The 24,097-nt window shown below is 35.2% G+C and overlaps 2 protein-coding genes across 5 annotated transcripts in view; one reads left to right on the top strand and one right to left on the bottom strand.

Annotated features, from left to right (window-relative positions):
• The first annotated feature begins 547 nt into the window (after positions 1-547).
• Positions 548-18,794, top strand: LOC117388039 (copine-3-like). Of its 2 annotated transcripts, XM_033985486.2 has the most exons (17): positions 572-657; positions 2,636-2,767; positions 5,051-5,230; positions 6,736-6,810; positions 6,887-6,958; positions 7,261-7,341; positions 7,485-7,574; positions 9,278-9,376; positions 9,592-9,678; positions 10,097-10,156; positions 10,626-10,759; positions 10,852-10,906; positions 11,279-11,330; positions 11,419-11,552; positions 13,814-14,050; positions 15,084-15,195; positions 16,430-16,545. In XM_033985486.2, exons 2-16 carry the CDS (start codon positions 2,636-2,638, stop codon positions 15,192-15,194), a joined length of 1,599 nt encoding a protein of 532 aa, XP_033841377.1. In that variant the 5' UTR covers positions 572-657; the 3' UTR covers position 15,195; positions 16,430-16,545. The 2 variants fall into 2 exon arrangements, with proteins under 2 accessions (XP_033841376.1, XP_033841377.1); XM_033985485.2 differs by lacking the exon at positions 15,084-15,195 and having other exon boundaries at positions 548-657; positions 16,430-18,794.
• A 268-nt stretch (positions 18,795-19,062) lies between these two features.
• idi1 (isopentenyl-diphosphate delta isomerase 1) overlaps positions 19,063-24,097 on the bottom strand; it is a 491,925-nt gene continuing 486,890 nt past the window's right edge. Inside the window, exons 2-7 of one of the 3 annotated variants that reach the window (XM_055230200.1) lie at positions 23,664-23,914; positions 22,768-22,934; positions 22,143-22,235; positions 21,363-21,493; positions 21,176-21,280; positions 19,063-20,587 (exon numbers count right to left, since the gene is read on the bottom strand). In XM_055230200.1, the coding sequence (XP_055086175.1) occupies positions 20,375-20,587; positions 21,176-21,280; positions 21,363-21,493; positions 22,143-22,235; positions 22,768-22,934; positions 23,664-23,818 (864 nt within the window). In that variant the 5' untranslated portion in view covers positions 23,819-23,914 and the 3' untranslated portion in view covers positions 19,063-20,374. Of the gene's footprint in view, positions 20,588-21,175; positions 21,281-21,362; positions 21,494-22,142; positions 22,236-22,767; positions 22,938-23,663; positions 23,915-24,097 lie in introns of all 3 variants that reach the window. The other 2 variants (XM_033986050.2, XM_055230201.1) reach the window with 2 other exon arrangements.

Below are 24,097 nucleotides of genomic sequence, written 5' to 3'. Positions count from 1 at the left end.
CAGCACTGGGAGACAGGAAAGGCACAACATAGAGGGACTGTAGAGTTTCTTTCTGTAAGACGTCTTTTGCTCGGACTGTTGTCAGTGAAAGGAGCTAAACTTGGGAACTCTTTACCTGCTCACATAAAGACTATCACCAGGCTGTCCACCTTTAAAAAAAAACACACAACACTGGGATTCCCACATCACATTACTGCATTGTTAATCTATGTTTGCTGTATCTGTCCCTTTTCAAATAAACAATTAAACCTGGACACTCCACAAGTTACACAGTTTACCTTTAAATACTGTCTAAAAGAGGTCATATACTAACACTGCCAGCATTTAGTTTATTTTTATTTTTATTTTATTTTATTTTATTTTATTTTATTTTATTTTATTTTATTTTATTTTATTTTATTTTATTTTATTTTATTTTATTTTATTTTATTTTATTTTATTTTATTTTATTTTATTTTATTTTATTTTATTTTTATTTTTATTTTTATTTTTATTTTTATTTTTATTTTCTGATGACCTCACACGTACGCAGCGTGAGTTTCCTCTTGCGTCAGCACGTAGGCACCGCCTCTTCTCGTGCGGTTAGATTTTCTGAAGCGCAAAACTCGCCCCGTTACTAATCTCTCACTTTAACTGGACTTCCACACACTCTGAACGGTATGCATATATTTTACTTCACTCCAAAGATACTAATTACCATGTTATTGTCATTCGATTTTTAGCTTACCTTCTCTGTTAGCCTGCTATGCTGTTTAAAATGTGTTTTCAGTAGCTTTCACTCTTTCCACCCGCCTGCTACTTTCTTTTCCTGTTGTCATGTTTTCCACTACCAACATTTCAGAAGGCCCAGAGATTGGTCAAATACTCCCTCAAGATATGACTAAAAACATAGTGATTTGCCTTAAAATGTTCACGGAATCTTTAGTTACTAAATCTTGATATCCGTCAGTACTTCTATTACAGGGCGTGTGCTGTATTTACGTAATGTATAGAAGAAGTTTTGCACTTATCTTCAGTCTTTGATTAGCAGATTGTCACAAAAACAAGCTTCACAAAAAGGATTAAGAAGATTTTGTTAAGACACGGTTGTTAGCAGTTGCTGTAGTGAACTAAAGGGCTATTATTGGAATTTCACCTTTCTTTTTAACTTATAACAATTTTCCACAAATGCCTTGTTGATTTCTTAAGATGTTTTGTATTTGTAAACATTTTAAGAAATCAACAAGGCATTTCACAATAGAGATATACTTTTATTATCTATTGGCAATAATATCCTTCAAATTTGTCATTTCACTATTACAGTATCTTGTCAGTGCAATTGCATTACCAATTTCTAGTCTATAATTTATCTGACAGTTTTTGATATTGAAATCAGGAAGGTTGTTACTTGTCCCATATACAGAGGGATAAGGATTAGTTTAATCGATAGACTACTTACTACCACAGAAATTTAGTTTGTGGCTCAGGGATCAGGACCAAAACTGAGTCATTTTAATTTATTTGTAAGGCAAGACAAGGCAAGGCAAGTTTATTTGTATAGCACAATTCGTACACAAAGTAATTCAAAGTGCTTTACAGAATAAGAAAGACATTAAAATCACACAAATCAAAACATAAATAATCACAAATAATCATCATAAAATTAACATTAAAACAGAAGAGTGCAGAATAAAAACCTTTCAGTCGTATGCACAGCTAAACAGAACTGTTTTGAGCCTGGATTTAAACATTGTCAAAGTAGAGGCCTGTCTCACATCTTCAGGAAGACTGTTCCTGGTTTTAGCAGCATAAAACTGAAATGCCGATTCCCCATGTTTAGTCCTGACTCTGGGCACCAGCAGGAGGCTGGTCCCTGAAGTCCTCAAATTGTGAGATGGTTCATATGGCACTAACATTTCAGAGATGTACTTTGGTGCTAGGCCATGGCAGAGCTGCTTTAAAGTCTATTCTTTGTAGAAAACACATCAGTTATATACCGTAATAATTAAGGAGCCAAATTCCCTTATAGTTTATATAATGTTTTCACCATTTGCTCTCTGTCTGTCCAAACAAAGCACAAGATTACCATTCATAACAGCCCCTACCTCAATTAAGCACTGCACATTGTTTCAAAGCAAAATGTAAAGTAAATTTACTATATTAAATATATTCCTCGTTTCTGTGTAAACTCCGCACACCCGACTGGGGGACAGGTGCGTAGGAGGTGGAGCACTTGTCTAAAAACTAAAGAAAAACTCCCGCACACTGTCTCACTCTTAATGCAATTTTATTCCATACAACGTTTCGAACGAATAAAATTGCATTAAGAGTGAGACAGTGTGCGGGAGTTTTTCTTTAGTTTCTATATTAAATATATTAAATAGCTACTTTTTACTTGAGAAAATTTCACAATGAAAAAGCGGGGTCAGCTCTGCAGTTTTGAACAGGAAGTAATTTTATCAGTTTTTATTATTAGACCATTTTAGATCAATATTGTGATTTATAATGAACAAAAAGTAAAATAAGGATCCATGTATGTTTTAATTTAATGCTAAATACTTGGGGGGGGGGGGGGGACACATGAGAGCTCAGGGTTGTGAAGTTATCTGAAAAAAGTGAGGTTGATAATTCTCATTTTGCGTGTTTTGTTTTAAAGATGGCGACGCAGTGTGTGACGAAGGTGGAGTTGACGGTTTCCTGTGAGAATCTCCTGGACAAAGATATCGGCTCCAAGTCTGACCCTTTGTGTGTGCTGTTAATGAGCAGCTCAGACAGCAAGTGGTACGAGGTCAGTGAAAATACTACATACTGACAATGCAATTACATCATGTCTCACTGTCAAGTACTATGACTTCATACAGAGTGCTGTGATATGCAAGATGAATCATTAATAATGGCATTAAAACAAAAGTTATGGAGTGCACTTTAAATATTTTTTTATGTTAGTAAATTTGAGATGGGTTTTACTTACTTAAAGACTATACAGGTTTATGCTATACTTGTTAATTCCATTCTCTTCTATTGATATTGATATCTCAGTGTTTTTTTAAATTATTCATAGCAATGACTGATATTGGGCATCCCTCGGTTTACTGATCTCTGCAGGATTTTAGCTTGGTGTCACATGTCCAGGTAGAATCAGAGAAACAATGGAGCAGAATTCATCCATAACAGAGGAGTATTTTCATGTTTTCCACATTTTGAGTTGCTTCACTCTTCACAACAAAGTGAAGCACACTCTGCTTCAGTTTGTTGTGAAGCAGAGTGTGTTTCACTGCAGTACTCCTCTGCTGCAGTTGTAAATTGGCTCAGCTTCAGCAGTTGATGCAGGTCTGCTGCCCAAACTGATACTGCTGTGGACTGCATTTCACAACTTTGCAGCTGATGTCAAAACATTCCTGTGGGTGTGAGGCTAACTAGAGGCACTGTTGTTTCTGAAGCTCTGTCACTCAAGTTAGACTTTAATCTAAACTTTGTTTGATCATAATCTTGTCATAATCAGGACCATGAACGCTTGTACTGATCACAGGCTACTAAAAATGTGTTGTTTAAATCCATTTTGTATTTTTTCTTTAGTTTTCAGACTATCTTAAAAGTGATCAGGCTGTGTTTGCTGTGTGTGCATTCGGTTACCATGGTAACTGGTGAACATTCCATCAAACATCAAAAAATGGTTTATAGAACATCACTAAACCAAATTTTTATACCACAGGTCACGGTGTAATTTTGCTAGGGGAAAGCCAGCCCGCTTGTTTCCATGGAGATGCTATCATGTGTATAGCCAGAATGTATAATGACATTAAACTTGTCTGTCTTGTATTTATGCCTCTTACTGACCTGGTGGTTGCCTGCTTGTATCCATTGAGATAGATAAATGTAACAGCATACTGTGGAACATTCGAGGTAAAGCAATAACTTCACCAAAAGTATTGCACTTTTTAAATAAACATAATACTTGTATGCTTCAAATAGGGATAACTCTAGACAAAAATGTTTTAAACTGCCAGTGTTTTTTCTGCTACTAATCTCAGAATGTGATTTAAGAGAAACCAGAAAATAGAGAGGAAAGGTGAAATGTAGCTGAAAGTAGAGTTGTCAAAAGTATCGAAACTCAATACTAAAACTAGTATCAATATAGTATCTTTATACTCGAGCAGGTATTTGAGCAGGTATTGATACTAAAAAGTCCAGTTCACAGGACAGAAATGATCCTTTACTGAATAACTTTAGAATGAGCAGAACAAGTATAAGACACAGACTTAGTATACGTCCATGGACCACTATGGAACCGACCTGGACGACTGAGGGATTACACAGATATAAGACCACATGGGAATATAAACGAAAGTACTATGATTTAAGGCTGAAAATCACATTCTATTTTTTTATTGTTATTATTATCATCGTGGTATTGCAATCTGTATGGAGTCTATTCCTTAGTATTGATATTGAGTTTTCGTGAGAACATTATTTTAAAGTATGTTTGCATCTTCATCCTAAACGAGTAGAGAAAAGAAAGAAGATAGCATTGATGATGCTGTGGAAGGGAATGACCCATATAATACGAGTATCATGGAAAATCGTTCTTCTAAGATATCATAAAACCTAATGTACTATATGATGTTACACTGAGTTTTATGACCATTTTGACCTGTGTGAGTGTGAAGTGTGTTAATGTTTACCTCAATGGAAACTTCAGAGTTAAGTACATCAGCTTCAGGATGTGATGAGATCATGAATGTCTCAATATGTTCCTATGACGTCATAACATTTCTAAAGGGTCATTGTACTTAAACGGTGCACTATTTTCAGACTTTTATATCACAGTTTTTATCTGTCTGGTGGTGAATTATCCACAACAAATGGTTAAAAATGGGTAAATAACTGCCAAAAACATCCCTGTCTGTACAAATGTGTAACAGTGACACTATATTTAATTACACATTTGATTACATACAGACAACATTATGCCACTTTATTAATACAGTGAGTTTGTGGACCTAATTTTGGGATAAATAAAGTTATATTGATTGATTGTTTTAATCTATAAGAATGTTCTATTTGTTTTCAGGTGGCCCGCACAGAGAAAGTCCAAAACTGCCTCAGCCCAAAGTTTGCCAAAAAATTTGTGGTGGATTATTATTTTGAAATTGTGCAGAAGTTAAGATTTGGGATTTACGACATCGACAACAAAACAATTGATCTGAGTGACGATGACTTTTTGGGAGAGATGGAGTGCACCTTAGGACAGGTAAGAAGAATATATATAAAATTATCTTTGGCCATTATTGAAGAAAAAAAAATCACAGGAAATGGGACAGAGAGAGAGACCTAAAAATGCAACTCACAATTTATAATGACTACACTGTAATTAGCTATTATTAAGGCTTTATTAACTTTATTAAGACTTTGTTAAGGCTATCACAAGTGTAGTTATTGTAAAGTGATGCCCAATTTTCTGTGTAAATATTGGTCATTATGGAGTTGCAAAAACCTTGCTTAAACCCACGTGTCAGATCTGCACACTTATATTGTAACAGGATACTCTTTGTTAAATGTCCTCTTTAAACCATGACCACACATCAACATCCGCCCTGTGCTGTATTTGTGCTGACTACTATTACTACTCCTACTGCTACTACTATTATTCAGTCTGTGCTGTAACTGTACAGTTTCAATGTAATCTGCTACTCCTACTACTTCTATGTATACTGCTAGAATAACTACTTCTACAAATACTTACTTTACAATACACTATGGCAATTACCATTTCTTTTACTGTTACTAATATTTTCTCCTTTTCTTAACACTGTGTTGTGTCTTTGTATATATGTGTATATATGTACATATATGTGTGTATGCACACTGTAATTACTCCATTTAACTTTACATGTTTCAATACTAGTTAGGGCTGCACAATATTGAAAAAAGGGAAAAATACTGTGATTACATTTAGATGTATGTTTAAAAAGTAGGATTTTGTTCAAAGTGCACATTGTAAACAACTACAGCAACATAAACATTTGAGAGAAGACTGAAATATGAACTGATAAACTAATACAAGAACAGGTTTGTATAGGTCAAGATATGGAAAGATATTAAAATTTGGTGTCACAAATTCATGGCCAAAATAATTTGGATTAACGATTATATCAAAATAATGATTAAAGTGTTTAAAACATTGTGGATATGAATAATTATAATTGTAATATTATGAATAGGTTCCATATTTAAACAACTGTTAGAATATTGTACTTTGTTATAAGTGAAAACAACATTGATCTAGATGGGATCATCAGGGAGAAGTAAATTTGTCCTGCACATTCTGGTGATATAATGGCCATTTGTTGATGACTACCACGATTATATAAAATTCCCCACAAACGATTGCTGTCGACACTTTTTATCACGATAAACTATATTATTGTTTATTGTCCCCAGTCTAAACTACAGCTACAACAAGATTTTCTGTAAAAAGACAGGATATTTTGTTCTTACAGAGGACATTCATAATTGATTGATAATTCCATCAACTCAAATTGTGATTTAGGTTCAATTTTGATATAATGTGCAGCCCTACTATGAGTACTACTTCTGCTCCTACTATTATATAACTTTTGACTCCTATTTTAAATACTGTGTACTGTCATCAGGCTGTGAGGAATCTGACAGTACACGTTTCTATTTACATTGGCACTGTTTGGTCTTTATTCTGTTCTGTGATGCATTCACTTACTCCCCTGTAAATATTTGTAGGTTGTGTCGAGTCGAAAATACACTCGGCCTCTTGTTTTAAAGAATAAGACCCCAGCGGGAAAAGGCACCATCACAGTACGTAACAATACAAACATAAAAAAAATGTCCATGCATAATTTAAATAGATTTATTAATCCATGTTTTGTTTTAGGTTAGTGCTGAAGAAATCAAGGACAACAGAGTGGTCAATTTTGAAGTTCAAGCAAGAAAACTAGATAACAAGGTATGTGTCTTTAAGAAACTGTAGTACAACATATTGTTTAAGCTACTGGTCAGGTGACAAAAGCACATGTTGCCGCCATTTTGATTCCTAATGTAAACTAACAAAAAGCCAAAGGAAGAAAGAAGCTAGTCTGTATAATCATCAAAACTTCCTTAGTTATTACTCCTACCTACCTCCTACTTAACAAAATATACCGCACCGTGTTACAATGTGAAAATGCATATATTACTGTGAATTATACATAAAAGCCAATATTAATGATTAGCTTTTAATTAATGATTTCACTTTTTGTATTTTAATAGGATATATTTGGGAAGTCTGATCCTTACCTGGAGTTTTTCAAGCAAACAGAAACTGGATGGCAGCTGGCTCATAGAACAGAGGTACATCTACTAACTACTACTATTAATACTGCTACTACTACTACTACTATACTACTACTACTAGGCCTATTACTATTACTACATTTATACTTACTTTACACTAGTTTCTATCCCACATGGTTCTAGTGTCATTTCCGTTTCAGGTGGTAAAGAACAACTTAAATCCGTCATGGAGACCTTTTAGGATCCCTCTTCAGTCTCTCTGTGGCGGCGACATGGACAAACCCATAAAGGTAACTCATTTATGTATGTAGTGTTCCCTGTTACATAGATATTTACTTTATTTAAAACATATAATGGACCCCAATGATACTGTAGTGTTCTAGTGGGAGGAAACGCATCCAAGTTCTTCTGGTTGTTTAGGCTGTAGGCCATTCCCCAGGTTAAAACAAATATAAAACAAGCTCAAAACAACATCGGTCTTAATGCAGCAGAGCCAGTTTCCCAACGGACCAGTGACTGACAGTAGAACCTCCACATCATCTTGTCGTCACATACAAAAGCTTCATTAACAACACATTAACAGTTACAAGAACAACAAAAGGTGTCAAACCTGAGCTAAACACAAAATATCAGATCATTACAAAAATCCATTTCAGTCCACTGTACACTGGGCCGGTTTAGTCCATGTGCCCCAACTAGTAATTAGACCATTCATTTTACTGCCTGCTTAAATAATATAAATGCAGACTCTTTTTTACATTTTTAATCCTTATGCACATGTCAGGGAGGAAGCGGTGATAAACCACACAGCACAAGTGAGTGTGTTTTTGAGTGCTTATGTGTGTTTCTGCTTTCTCTTGGATTTTTTCATCTTTCATTGACAATAGTAAAAATTACAAAATTAAAATATTAATCTTAATCTGAATACTTACCTTTGACATGTGATTTAGAATTGGGCCTACTACCGGTATATTAAACTGATACATTTTGTGGTGCAGGGCGATTGTGGAACATTTCTGGTGTATGCCACCTGCTCGTCTCCATGGAGATGTTGTTGCTTTACTTAGATGCTCAGCTGTGTGGCATTGATTTATGTATCTCCATGGAGACAAACAGACAATGCCACCAGGTCAAGTTACAGCTCATATCTGTGGAGCGGTAGTCCCACTCACTGTTGAATGGAATTGTGGAACATTATAGGAATAGGAAGCAATAACATCTCCATGGTGACAACAAGAGTGTTTTTCCACCAGAAAAGTTCCACAGTGCAACTTTAAATGATCTGAGAGTGAATTAGGAAAATGTTATGTGGAAAATTAAAACATGAAAACATGAATATATTCTAGGCTTGAAAAATAAAATAAATGTACACTTAAATTAACTCAAAGTGCATTTGACAGATTGATATATATGTTGAATTATTTCTTAATTGGGATAGTACCTGTGGTAAATATTTGTCATAATTTTACATAGTTAAGTGTCAGTTTGTGGGGAAAAAAGAGAAAAAACATAAAAATACAGGAAGTAGTAAAAGAGTTGTAAAACGGAATCCCTCTACCCACATCACTGAAAACTCCATCCATAAACTAGGGACAATTTATGTGTAAGGAAGCAGCTTTTCTAACAGTTCAACTTTATGGTTGCTAGGCAACATACCTTTATGTATGTCATATCTGCTGCTGTGTCCAACCAGGAAGTAAAATTATAACCTTCTTACAAAAGACTAGACAAGGTTTTTAGTATAATCTTAAATGTAATCATGTTAAATATGTTAGGAATTGTTAGTCTAACCTGTCATATGCACTTAAATCCAGGAAGTCAGCTTTTCTGTCTGCAGTGCTGGTTCATTGTAAACTAGCCTCCTCTGTGTGTTATACCACAAACTCTTGGCATGATTTGTGTTTTTTAATACATCATTTAAAAATCGGTTCCTTAGTTGAACTGAATATTATCCATTTACTCAAATGTTTTCACTTCCTTTTCCATTAAACAGGTCGAGTGCTACGACTACGACAATGATGGGTCACATGATCTGATCGGGACGTTTGAGACCACGATGACTCGGCTACAGGCTGCGTCGAGAGTTTCTCCTGTGAGTAAAATTAACCTCAGTACATCAGTATTTCCCAAGTCTAAATGCTGAACAAAAAATATATTAGAAACTTTAGCATTATCATAAACCAACTATATGTAGTAACTATTATTACAGTAGAGAGGCTAACAACTTTTAAGTGTTTTATGACACTTTACGTACATGTACCTGTGCCTTGCTATAGGTTGTTTTATGTTTGCTCTCTGTTCTTTCAGGCTGAGTTTGAATGCATCAACAATAAAAAGAAGCAGAAGAAGAAAGGATACAAGAACTCTGGTGTCGTCAGTGTTAAACTGTGCCAGGTACAGTCTGCATTTGGGTTTATATTCACTTTATAATACTGATGGCTGAGAACTAACATTGAGTTAGAGAAGGCGAATTATTCATACCCCAAACTCATTCTGAGTTTGAATAGATTTAATGGATTTTATAATTGTTCTCCATAATTAAAAAAAATTGGGTCACTTCATTTGCAACAAGAACCTACTAAAAAAAAAAATCTGTAAAAATTTACAGATATAGACTTTTTTTTTTTATTTAAAGGTGCACTATGTAACTTTTATGGTGTGGGCTCTCCACCTGGTATCTCCATGGAGATGTTATTGTTGGCTAGAGCAGGTGACAGACTGTTCACCAGTTACAAGTTGCATAGTGCACCTTTAACATTGGACCTTAAAGTGAGGTTAGTATATTTCTTTACATGTATTTCTTACACTGCAGGTGGTGAAGGAGTACACTTTCCTGGATTACATTATGGGAGGCTGCCAAATCAATTTCACTGTAAGTTTTTTATTATTAATTCATACATTTCAGATTTGTATTATCTGCAACATTTTGAAGACTTTTTCTCAAAAGATACATTGTTTTATTTTAAATTGTTAATTGCAATGGCAACAGTCCAAAATGTTCATCATTCTGAAATGTTCATGGATAATTTAACGTATAGACGGCGTAACAGTACAGATATTGTTTAAGCATTGTACAAATGAACTTGCTTTGCCTTGCCTTTTGAGGTCAAAATAAATATGCTGTGTACTGTCTGCATCTAATTACAAAGTGTGTGATTGTCCGATAATCAGCAAGTGCACTATTAGCATGCTGGTAGTTGTTGTTAGCATTACCGCAAAGGCTCTGAAAGGCTCACTTACTCTGACAAAGTAAATGAGCACCACTGCAAACTGTTTAAAATGAACTGATTCTGTTTTTCATGTTTTTATGGCAGTCTTTAACTCCTGTATTTTAAATCCAGGTGGCTGTAGACTTCACTGGTTCAAATGGAGACCCCAGGTCGCCTCAGTCTCTCCACTACATCAGCCCACAGGGAGTGAACGAATACCTCAGTGCAATCTGGTCTGTGGGAAATGTCATTCAAGACTATGACAGGTATACAGCTGTTGTGTTATATGTAGTATTATTATTATTGTGTGTTTTGCTATATACATGTTCTAATCTAAAATTATCTTTTTCTTTTTAAGTGACAAAATGTTCCCTGCGTTTGGTTTTGGTGCTCAGATTCCTCCCTCGTGGCAGGTGTGGCTTTATACAAATAAATGCAAAATGAACTAGAAACAAGCATGAAGTTTAAATGAAATGTGGTGCCTAAAGATGGCAACAAGTATCAATCCTTAAAATAAATTAATAAAAATTGACCTTTTTGAATAGTTTTAGAATGATCTTGATATATACTGTATTGTGCTAACTATTATCTAAAAGGTCCAGTGTGTTTTTATCATGATGGTATTGAAATGGGCATTGACACTGACTGACCCTTCACCAGAAATTTACAGTTAATATTAAAAAGCATTCTGTAGTGCGTTATATCATTTCCCCTGTTCATTATTCTCTCAGAAAAAAAGAAAAGCTTTATCAGTGAAATGCTCAAATGTGTTACCTGATTTACAGGTTTCACACGAATTTCCGCTCAATTTCAACCCTTCAAACCCATTTTGTACCGGTAACTGTCTCTCCTTTTTAATCAGTAACATTTACAAATTATTAACCTGAACCTTTTCTTAAGTTTCTATAAAATATTGCTGTTTCAGGTGTTGAAGGGATAGTGGAGGCGTATCGGATGTGCCTCCCTCAAGTCAAACTCTATGGGCCCACAAACTTCTCTCCGATCATTAACCACGTCGCCTGCTTCGCTAACCAGGCGCTACAGCAAACCACTGCATCTGTGAGTATGAACATCCCGTTTTCCTATACTTTACCCTAGATTATGTTTGAAATCTGATATTGGAGTAAGCTTTTGTTGGAAATATTTCTTCATAAGGAAAATACATGTTGAATTTTACTATTATTATCTAAATTATTTCATCTGCATATAAAAGGTCTGTTTAGTATTTTTTTGTTTTCAATATATTCAGCAATGAACAAAAAGTCTTAAGCGTGACAATATACTATGTACTACTGTAAGATTGCAAGATTTTTTATTTTTTTTTGTGGTAAATGGCGCAGACTTAAAGTATGTCTTGTTTATGTTTTGGAAATTCATATTTAAATCCATTTATATGTTTTTATAGGCCAAAATGAAATTGAAACAAACACTGTGATTGATAAATATGAGAAAGCAAACGTTTTATTAAATGTATTTTCATATTGACCAGTGCTTGTCCTGGGGCATTTCCCAGATGTATTGTCTGCACTGTTGCTATGAGATGATTCAATGGACAGTTGCCAGTTTTCATCAAAGTAAAGTTATGTGAATCCTGTGCAGCATTATTAGATCCTCTGCCAAACTCTCTCTGGGAATCCCTCATGTTGCCAACTTGAAACAAAACTACAAACAGGCATATTGACATTCATAGTGGCAGTTGCTGAGCTACATATTTTGATGTATTTATTTTTACAGTAATGACTTTGGTTCCAGTACAAATTTGACCTACTGTTTTACTGTTAAATGCATACATAATTTGAATAATGTATTAATTCAAATTTTTATTCTAAATTTTAGTATTAGTTAAATTATTGGTCAAATATTGCAGATTGATGTTTCAAATTTAGGTCTGTCACCTGCTTGTCTTCATGGAGATGTTATTGCTTCCTCTGGCATGTTCCTCTGTGTGGTATTTACCTTTTCTATTTTGCATTTATTCAGTGAATTGTTTTAACTGCTTACAAATACAAAAATACTTGATATTTCCTTAGCAAAGCAATAACATCTTCATGGAGACAAGCACCTTCGACTACAAAATAAGCTACATAGTGCACTTAACTTTCTCATGGTTTGAATGTTTAAGTTTAACAACCCACTGACTATTTCCTCAAGTGACTGTTGTAAAAACTGGAACAGCCTAGAAATGTGATGTATTCTGGTTCCACTGGCTGTGTCACATTGTCTCATCGCTCTTAGCATTAGCATAATCAATGTTACTACTGGTACCATGCAATGAAATATATGACCAACTCACCACCAAAACAATATTGAAGTTATGGACTTCAGTAAAAGAAAAATTCAAATCTACAAAAAGTTGCACAGTGAATACGTTTCGCTGCTCATCCAAGCCTCTTCATATAAGGAAGTGTCCACCAGTAATCTGACCAGAACTGAAGAAGCAAAACATCTTCACTCCTACAACTTTTGGTCCAGTTGACAGATTTGAATGTCTCATTATTATTATTATGGATCATAGCTGTACACAGACATTGTTACAGACTTCAGAAAGTCACATTATATTGCTCTTAGGAAGTAATCTGCTTCTTCTGAAACTCCACTCTTCTTTGTAATTGGTCAACTCTACCTGTCACTCACTCAGAGCATGACAGAGGCTGACCAATGGTTGACCACAGTTTGATTTTTATAAACATATCACCCTGCCATAACTGACACCATGACCAAACAACTGAAATCTGTAATTATGTTCTAGCATGGGCATTCCCCATACTGGAATCTGGTGTAGGGCTCTGGCAGCAGAGGGATTTACCATGGGGAAAAGATTTTGGCTAATAACAAACATGTGCCAACATGTTAATGTAGGCACGCAGTAGTAATTAACGTTATTTGAAGGCAGAAATGCTAAACGTTCTAAACGAGTCTACTAATGATTTATGGACTTAAAAGCTGTGCAGAGTTTCTACCTGTGACGTAACAATCCTGTAAAATTTAAACTGTGTATTTTCCAAAACACAGGGGCAAAGGAGTTTTTATAGAGAATTACTGAAACCAGTATAACCAGTATGTGAAATACAACTCCAGTTATGTTTTTGATGAGGGAACAATGTTATAACATGTTTAAAAGCTCAAAACGTCAGATGAAAAGAGCACTTAGCATTTTGGTTTACATTTTTGGAGGTTGAATTGAAAACAAAAATAAATCTTGTGTCTAAATAGTCACAGTTATTACTTTTTAGTTCCTGTGATTATATTGTTACCGTAATGATCATCTATTAACTGAATAATCTTGACATCCCTCTTCTCTTGTCCAATGTCTTCCACAGCAATACTTTGTCCTCCTGATCATCACTGATGGAGTGATCACAGACATGGACCAAACCCGCAGTGCCATAGTGGCTGCATCTCGTCTGCCCATGTCCATCATCATCGTGGGAGTGGGTGGGGCCGACTTCAGCGCCATGGAGTTTCTCGACGGAGACGACGGCCATTTGAGGTCGATGACTGGAGAGCCGGCCATGAGGGACATCGTGCAGTTTGTGCCATTCAGACAGTTCAAAGACGTAAGTGGATTTAAAGGGGCTTTGTGGCACTTTTCTGGAAAAGGGTATGCTGTCTTCTTGTCTCCATGGTGATGTTATCACTTGGTCTAAAATATTCCACAGTATGGTTTTAAACTTAATAATGTCCATGAATATAAATAAGCAGGTGGCCAAGCTACAGGTCAGATCTGTGGAGAGGCGACCTGGCTCAAAAATTGTAAGAATGCATATTATTCCAAGGTATATTTGTGCAATAAAAACAGATATAAAGAAATAAATGCAAGGTACATCAGGTTAATGCCATACTGTTGAACATTTCCTGCAGCTGACTGACCCCCTACCAGAAAAGTTACGTACTAGAGCTTTAAGGGTTGGTTTTGCAGTGGTGAAAGTCTGCTGTGATTATTGCTAATTTGCATGTGGCTTATTCACACTGACCCTTCATTGCTGATCAAATCAAACCTTGCAGTTTTATTGTGAGACATTTGCACTTCTCTTCTTTGTCTAAATCTTCAGAAATAAATATTTTAATGTTTCAATTTGAAACATCAAGTCCCACAGATTATAGCTCAGAGATTTTGATAAATTATTCAAAATCACTATATGAATGGTCACACTAGAGGAAAAAAAAATACTGAAATTCTGTTGTTATAATGCCCTTTGTGGAGAACTTAACATCCTGTCTCAATTGGGCCTTATTATGTAGAAAGCCTCGTAATCTCTAAAAGCATGTTCTGAAATACATGGGGTTCTTGTATTAGTTTAGTAGGTCAGTGTTCTCTCAGACGTTAATGCTCCTGTGCTTTCAGTTTGCTTAGTGAACTGTGTCTTTATGTAAAAATTGGTTTTATAAAACATCTTTAAAGCTGAGATAGTTTTTAGATGATAGAAGGCACCGCTTTTTAGAACAGTGACTTAGTTTGCAGATGTCTTTCTTTCTTTTTTTTTTTTCATTTTTGGGGCTTTATTCAAAAGTAAAACACGGCCTGTATATTCCAGTCCCTCAGATGAGTACAGTTTATATATTTGTTCCTTGTGCCTTGTGTCATTGCAGGCGCCCCCCCAGGCTTTAGCCCAAAGCGTTTTGGCAGAGTTACCACAGCAACTGTCGTCCTACTTCACTTTAATGAAACTGAAGCCTCCCCATGAGCCCAGCCCATCATAGGGTACCTCCCATCCCATGTATTTAAAGGCGTTGTACCTGACTTTTACTGTCTTAAAAAGTGAAATGCAGAAAAAATCATTTATTCATTTATAACTTATAACTGACTTATTTTGACCTCAAGAGCTGCTCATACAATATATCTGGACTGGAATAAAAAAAAAACAAAAAAAACCCATTTTGCTCAACTGCACAGAAAAAGCAGGTACAGCCACTTTAATCCCATCGCCCCATCTCCATCTCTGCTGCTGTAACATGTAACTGCATGGGCCATTTCATACTAATGTTTGCAAGAATATTTTCAACGCACGTCATATTAAGTCATATTAAGTCATATTAAGTCATATTTGCAGATTTTTTCAAAGGTACAACCATTTACAAGTGGGTACTTACGCATGTTAATATGTTGTGTAATTGTTGTTGTTCAATACACTTAGTTATGACTACGCTCAAATGAAACTTAATATGCATGCTTATGAAAAATGCACATTGGCCTATTCTAAGAATGACCTGGTTAAGTACAATTATACCTGTAATACATATTAATTATAGTAATTTGCAATAACCTATAATTACATTGCTCTTATGGTTAGGGCTCAAGACACATTCTGTTTGTTTCACTGAGCTTTATACTTAATACAGTAGGTACAATATTTCAAATGTAGCTTATAGATGTTACCATATTAACAGGGGCAGGTCTAGGGAGTGGCCATGGGAGTAGTACAGGCCTCTTTTGAAATGTGATTGCCCTAGACTCTCTGCGTGGAGTGGTCAGTGTTTTGCTGTAAATTAAACAGACATTAATAAGAAATTAAATTAATGAATTAATTTAACTGACCATTAATAGACTAGAATTTGTTTTTTTAAAAAAAGAAGAAGCTATTTCAAGATTTAATTCAAATTTAGTTTTAAGCCTTAAAGCTATCATCTGTAAGTTTTTTTGCATCTACTATTATGTGAGAATACAACAGGACTTGAGATTTGGTGCCACCTTTGGACCACCCAGGGTAAAAAAAAAAAAGTTTGGACACACCCCTGTGAATTAGTTTGAGAAATATCCCTCCATAGTTTTCTTCCATCTTCTCCCTTTGTGTTGTGTGCAAAGCTTGCTTGTTGCTTTCCTCGCTTGCTTCATTTGCTTCATCACTAATTCTGCATATTTCACATAGTTTTCCGTCCAACCAGTCTAACCACTGTGTTAGCCCATTGCTAATTCACTCTCCCTCTTTTATTTCTAGGCTCCCAGAGAAGCACTGGCCAAAAGTGTCTTGGCAGAAGTCCCCTCTCAGCTCGTGGAGTTTTTCAATGTCATGAAACTATCTCCTCCCACCTCTAATGCTGCTCCAAACCCAACTGGACCTGTCTGAACATACAATTCAATGACAGAAAAACTAGAAAAATATGGGAAAAAGTGCCACAAAAGTTTTCGTACCACTTCATGTTAATGTCTATAACATTGTTAACAATAGCTAGTTACTGTTTTAGATGATAGCATATGAAGTGCTGTAGCAATGACATTATATCATTATGGTACAGTGAAATGGAAAAGCAAGAATGGACTAAAGCATGCTAAAACTTATCTTTCCAAGTTACATGTAGTTTAAAGTGATATTACAAAATAGGGTTGTATGTGGTACTTGCTATATACAGGTTTAAATGTTTTATATGTTGTAAAATGCTGTGTTTAGGGATATAATAATGAGCACAATATTACAGTGTAAAAAATACATATTCTGGGCTTTTTAATATAAAACATATTCTATGCCTAAATTCATTGGTTTAAGATGAGAGAACCTGTATTAGTCCCACAATGGGAAAATTCCAGTGTTGCAACGCAAAGTACAAGGACAGCAGGAGAATAGAAAAATGCAAAAATCTACTTACATAAATATTAATTAGAACATTAGGATAAACTGTAGTTAAGGTATAAAAAGGTGTAAAAATAGTAAAATACAGTATTCTGCAAGTAGAGTAAAACTATAAGGCTACAAAACTGAGTGATGATCACACGTGCACAACATCAATATTGGGACTAAACCAGGACCAAACCAGGACCAAACCAGGACTAAACCAGGATTAGAACAGGACCAAACCAAATTTACATTAAGACTCAAACTGGGCCCAAGCCAGGACCAAAACAACAACAGCGTTTACCCAATACTAAATCAGACCAATGTCGCTGTGTAATCTATAAACATAAATATATAACAAAAAATGCCGTAACTCCACATTTTAATGCCTGTTTGGTGGTGAAGTTATCATCTGTTTTGTACCATTGGTTTATCTTCTCTATTTGAAGTACCGCATACAGCACTACCTTCAAAATGCCAGTCTACAAATTAAAATCCATTATACATTGTTTGAAGTATCTGTAGCTTATATTACAAATATTCCTATGCAAAGTTATGACCAAATAATGTGCAATGATCTTTTTAATGCCATAGTGCTTCTAGTGCCACAGCTAAAACTTTTAAAACATATTTTTCTAATATTGCAATTGCTTCATTTTCTGCACATTTGTTTAAAAGTAGGTATTTTATTGCACTGTCTCAAAAAACAAAGTTTACTAATGGCATTAATATGAGTAGAATATTATAGATTTAGCCTTTTTACACAGCTTTAAAGCCAAGAAAGCATAACTGTTGTTAGTTTTGTGTTAAAATCGTGTCTGTGTACTCTTAATGTGCCATTTACATTTAATTAGCTGTTGTCATAAATATGTTGAGTTGAGTTCAGTGGCTGTGAATCAAGATGAGATGTTTTAATTTTAAGTTTTGGTTCTACATACAGCCGCTATCCTAAAATAGACAAAGGGACATAAGGAGAAGAAATTATTTTAGTTATGTGTTTGCATTTAAAGGTGGACTAGGTAACTTTTCTGGTGTAGGGTCAGCCACCTGCTTGTCTCCACGGATTTTTTATTTTATTTTTTTTACCTGAAATGTTCCACGGTATGGCATTAAAACTTACTAGTACAGACAAGCAGGGAACTCCACCAGACACCTGCAACTGATAAATCCATGATATGATAGATTAGTTTTAATGCCATACTATGAAACATTACAGGCAAAGCAGTAATATCACCATGGTGACAAGCACATGGTAGATCCCACACCAGAAAAGTTACATAGTGCACCTTTAATTACTAGTGCTTGTAATAAAATTCTCCCTATTACTATAAGAGATGGAAAATATGGGAAAAAATGTCTAATTTTGGATCTTTGTGCAAATGCGAGATGGAATTACCGTAGTTATAAAAATCTAGATGTAAACACAAAATGATTGCACTTATCATGTTTTATTTCTCTTAGCTATTAGAGGTATCCAGTGTGCCATTTTATTTAATAGTTGTACTAAATAAACTTATTCGTATCTTGGTCACTTTTGTTGCTAATCTACAGAGCCAGTCACTCACTTTGCATTATCTCAGTATTAAAATATGTCCTTTCCTTTGAGCTTGTCATTGTTTTGTGTAATTCACACCATATAGATGTTTAATTTGTGTATTAACACATGTAAAATTGTCAGACGACTTGGTGTTGTGCCTTGTGCTGCAAAATCTATTACCGGTAAATAATCTAAGAATAAAACAATCAATGAGTGACGCTTGTCTTGTGTAATACATGCATTTGCTGCCATCTGTTGGACATTTCTCTGCTAGTTTCATCATGGCATCTTAATTTTGAGATTAAGGAAAACAGTAAAGCCTTAATTTTTAAATATCAACACATTCTTTAGTATCTTCAGTATTTAGTAGTATTAAAACTAGTTTCTGTATCAATTAGTATATAGTATTTACATTTTTTCTACCCATCTGTCTCTCCTCTGTCCCATATATTTTTCCTCAAATAAAGACATTACCAGATAGAATATAGTGTAAATATATATTTTATTATTAAAAACCTAGCAGAGGTATGCAGTTCTTTCCAATAAGAGACATAGTTGACACACATAGTTGCCTTTCCTATTGTAACTGCACATAGCCAACTGTGACCACATAATGCAAAAATACTATACAGTAGCTGTGCCCTGTTGTCCATTACTTTTAAAGAAGATTCTCTGCTCATTCAGGTGATCACAGGTTAAATCTTATTGTAGCTGCACATGCAAGTCCTTAACACTGATGCTTTTTTCAGAGCCTGTTTGAAATATTATCACTTTATTATTGCTGTCCAAAAAGACCAATAAAATACAATTTCTGTAATTCTGAATCAATACTTTTGTAATAGTCACATTATCTTGGTCTAATTAGCAACTAAGCCTAAAGTAAAAACCTGTCAAAAGGCTCAAATTAAGATTAATGTTCTGACTTTGAGAAATTTCAACTAAACCAGACGATCCACCATGATGTATTTTACTTCTATAAGGCATTAACTGCTAACACATTACTTGCTAACCGCTAAGGAGGGTTTGAATAGGGCCCAGAAGAGATTGAAATATTATTCAAACATGCATGGAACCTCTAAAACCTCTTCAGGCATGTTTTTGATGAGGGAACAACGTTATAACATTGAAAAAAGCAACGACTAAACAAAAAGCATATTACCCCCTCTTTAAGGATGACTGGCCACTACCAGATTAAAGGCGCTGCACCACATTTTTAAAATATAAAAATTCTAATTCATCACTGTGATGAGTGCTTTTCACAACTTTCAGAGTGGAGTTTTGCCATCATAGACCCAATACAAAAGAAAAATACATGGAGCTCAACAGTGACCACCCACCCCTGGTGCTGGGAGTAAATTTCCCATTCATTTTTCCCATAGACTGTCTGAAAAAAAAAAAAGTAAAATTAAAAGTCTGAAAACTTGCTCTAGACTAATCAGCTATGTGACAACTATAGTTTTATTTAAAATCTCTTTCCGAAACTTTATAAACCGCTTAGTTATTAAAACATTTAACAGAATTTAGCATTTTGGACTTACAGTGTAATGGATATTTGTTACCACATAGCTTGTTAGCCTCTGTGATGGCTTTGAACTTTTAATATTTGAATTTTCTTCAAAAGGCCTTCGTAGCGGGAGGTACTGTGGAGCTCCATATAAAACAATTGTATTACTGTTTGGAGATTTCATACAAATACAGTGAATGTACCATAGAGTAATAGGCCCCTACACTCAGTAGTAGCTGAAATAGGCAAAGTGTGGCTGTATTATCTGTACTGCATTATCTGTATTATCTGGTTACATGCGGTGGATATTGTCATGGTCCATAAACTGCTTGAGGTCGTGCAGATTGTCCCACCATTTGAACAGAAATGTGTCTGCGATGAGACTGAACCAGGGAGTGATCTTGACTTGGTTTTGTTTGGCCTTTTGCAGCAGCTCCTTCAGCTCCTCTTTGCTCACATAACAATGGCTCTGGATCTCATTTGGGTCTGGGTTCAACTCCACGTCCTGCAATCAGACAGATAAACAAAAACAAACAGACAAAAATTAATACAAATTACTCAAAAATCAAGTAAAACACCGGAAGGTATTAAGAAGCAGCTCTGGCTTTATTTTATGATTTATAATCCATTTGAAGAGTTAATAAATATACACTAGATAATCATGGCTTGGTCTGTTCATACCACAAAGGGTCATACTGTGCCTGGTAGTATACACACATCTCCAACGTGTTATCAGAACACTGTCAGATTTAACCTGTAACAAATGTTTACATTGTTTATGTGGTGGCTGAGTGCTCCATTCACTTTTTTGTGACAATCGTCAAAGTTCTAATATGTCATAGTTTCTTGTTGTCAAGAGTGAAAGTCTCTTGACAACTAGGAATAACAACTTTGAGCATTATTCCATGGCATTTTTTTTCAACAGAGGTGGGAAAAAATCCCAGTTAACAGTTGCCTGGAAAGCCATATTTCTCTCCACAAATTGATAAATACTGGCCTGTACAATGATAAAAATAAGAAATAGAGTAAGATAAAAAAAATTAAAAAAAAACCTGTGTACAAATGTGTGGTTGAAGGCGAGATTGTGATTCACCTTTTGCATGAAGAGGATGTAGTCGATCTCATGTTCACCCCAAACTCCGTCAGACTGAGCTTTGTAGTGGATTCTGGTGAGGAATGTCATCTCTTCTGGAGGGACCTGTGACACCACCATCTTATTTGCTCAGCTGTTTTTTTTCTTTACTAAATGCTGTGATATTAGTCTAGTCTATATACTGGACCTGTGCCATGGGGATGCCCAGCTCTGCCTCCAGTCTCCTCTGAGCGGCTCTCCTCACACCGATCGCATCTGCCTCTTCCAGTTCAGACGCTGTGTGCAGAGGGTGACTGCAGCATGTGTTTGTGAAGCAGCCTGGACACACAAGCACAACATGATTTTAACATTAAGATGATAGTTTATATGTGTGTACGTATAATTATATATATATATATATATATATATATATATATATATATATATATATATATATATATATATATATATATATATACATACACTTTTTTTTTTATTGTATTTATTAAAGTTAAAGTAGCATCCATTGCTAATAATGCTGATGAGATGTATATTATATTTGGCCATAATAAATAAAGTAAGTAAGTACATAAATGCTGACAAGAATTATATTATCCACTTAGAATGCAATTTGCTGCTAGTAAGCTATACGTTTGGTTCCTAAATTACTGTTACTATTAATTTGTACAATGTATATTTGTAACAATAGCACACTGTTACAATAGATGAACCATTTATCTTGATCTCTATCTCTATTCTTTTAACTGCCATAAAAAAGTGTTATCCTTATACAAGATCTATATTCTTAATGCATGTTACTTTTATTTTAAGTTAAAAATAATATTGACTAGAAAATATTTTATTACAACTACAGCCAACCCTTTCATACGCAGCTATAAGAACACCCTGCTCTATATCTAAATTGTGTGGGGTTCATAAGCATTAGTCTTTTATATATTAATAAATTCTTTACAGTCAAGTTACTAACCTGGAAAAGTGATTTTGGCATCAGACCTCTGTTGTAGCAGCAGCTTTTCTTCACTGTTGAAAATAAAGACGCTGAAAGCCCTATGCAATAAACCTGCAACAAACAAAAAATCCACATAAAACAGTATACATTTCAGTAGTTTATTTATTCGAGTTTCACACTGTTCCTGGTTTGGCGCTGACATAGCCTTGGTTTGGTCCTATTCAAGTCCTGATTCAGTCCCCGTCTAGTACATGTTTGGTTTTGGTTTTAATCCCAAGTTTAAGTCGAATTTTGGTGTAGTTTAGGTTAAAATGTGAACAAACCCTATTTAATTTTTTAACTCTTCACCTGCCTCTTGTATGTAACTGACATATATTTGCATTATATATTATATTTGCAACTATATTTTTACTTTTACTTGTACATATACAATTGTATAATTGTGCCTTAGTTGACACCAGTCTCTTGCTATTTATTCTGAATGTATTATTACCATTTATATTTATGCTCTTTGTTATTATATTATGTTGTGATACTGTGTCCAAATAATGTCCCTTATGGATCAATAAAATTTGTCTAAATCTACACAATCAGGAAACGCCAATTTAGTTCACAGATATTGTTTTAAGACATTGTAGTGAACCTTTGTCGATGTTGGAGTTGAGGTGACAGTTCTTCTTTGTGTCAGCTCCAATCTTTTTGTCATTTTCGTCGATTAAGATGCACATTTCAGCAAGAAGCTGCACCTGTTTCTCATCTAAGTGATCTGTCGTGATTTCAGGCATTTTGACAGAGGACCTTCTCACTCCACTATTAAAAAAAACAGACAGACATACAAGATATCAGATAAATGTGTAATTACATGTTTATACATAGGCAATAACAAAGAAAGCGGCATAGTTTTAATCTTGTACATTAGTCATCACTGCCCCAAGGCCAATTGACAATGTGTCTGTGAGTGAAGTATCTTGCCCAAGGACACAACAAATATATGCACTGCTACTTTCTTCTGTAAAGCACTTTAAGTTACTTTGTGTACGAATTGTGCTACACAAATAAACCTGCCTTTCCTTCAAGTAGGTTGAGGAGTGAACCACCAACCTGAGCCACTTTCCTTACAAAAATATATAATACCACGTATATTTACAATTCTATTCTTTTTGTTTCACTTTAACATTAGTCGATGATAATGCAGCTGCAAGTGGAATGCGTGTTGTCATCTACAAGTTACTTCACTTTTGTTTAAAGATCAGGAAAACTACAAACCATGTAACTTATTGACTGGGACCAACCTTCATATAGCAAAACCTTATCTGAAAACTCTGTCAGCCAGGCCACGAAATACTGACAATAGACAATGCTAATATTCATCAGCTAATGACCGTGTTTACCATATGTTATAAATGTGCAGTTCAAAGTGGCGTCAACTGACAGCCTTAGCTTAGCTTAGTCCCAAAATAATAGGCTTATCTCTGACACTTTGATCACTTAACATCACAAAATTAGACCACAAACTTGCGCACGGAGCTGCACACGTACCTATAAATTGTCCTAGATGCTGTAAAGTTGTGTTTTGCGGTCTCTCTGCTCCAAAATAGCCCTCCTTTTGCGCAAACCCGAGAAGAGCGTGGTTTTAGCAGACAGGTGACGTCACTGGGGAGCAGCCGAAGACCCGCCCACAAGACCCGCACCATCACGTGACCGTGGCACACAGCAAATCAGGAGCCGAGTACAGTGGGACGTGCGGAAGACCCGGAGTAGAAAAAAACAAGCGTGGACCTGGACTGTATCTTGACAATGGGACAAAATTGTTAACAGATTATAGACAATATAACATCAGCAATCATAATTAAACTCGACATGTTATGTACTCATAGTCAATGTTTCCCGAAGATGTCTGCTGAGAAAATGGTTGTCGTGGTACATGCAACTCTTACTCAGTACAATTTTCAGAGTAAAAATGTAACTTATTG

The sequence above is a fragment of the Periophthalmus magnuspinnatus genome, chromosome 20 (genome assembly GCF_009829125.3).
Source record: "Periophthalmus magnuspinnatus isolate fPerMag1 chromosome 20, fPerMag1.2.pri, whole genome shotgun sequence".
Lineage (NCBI taxonomy): Eukaryota > Metazoa > Chordata > Actinopteri > Gobiiformes > Gobiidae > Periophthalmus > Periophthalmus magnuspinnatus.
The sequence above is the reverse complement of the archived record's forward strand: the minus strand, read 5'-3'. Positions and strand labels throughout refer to the sequence as shown.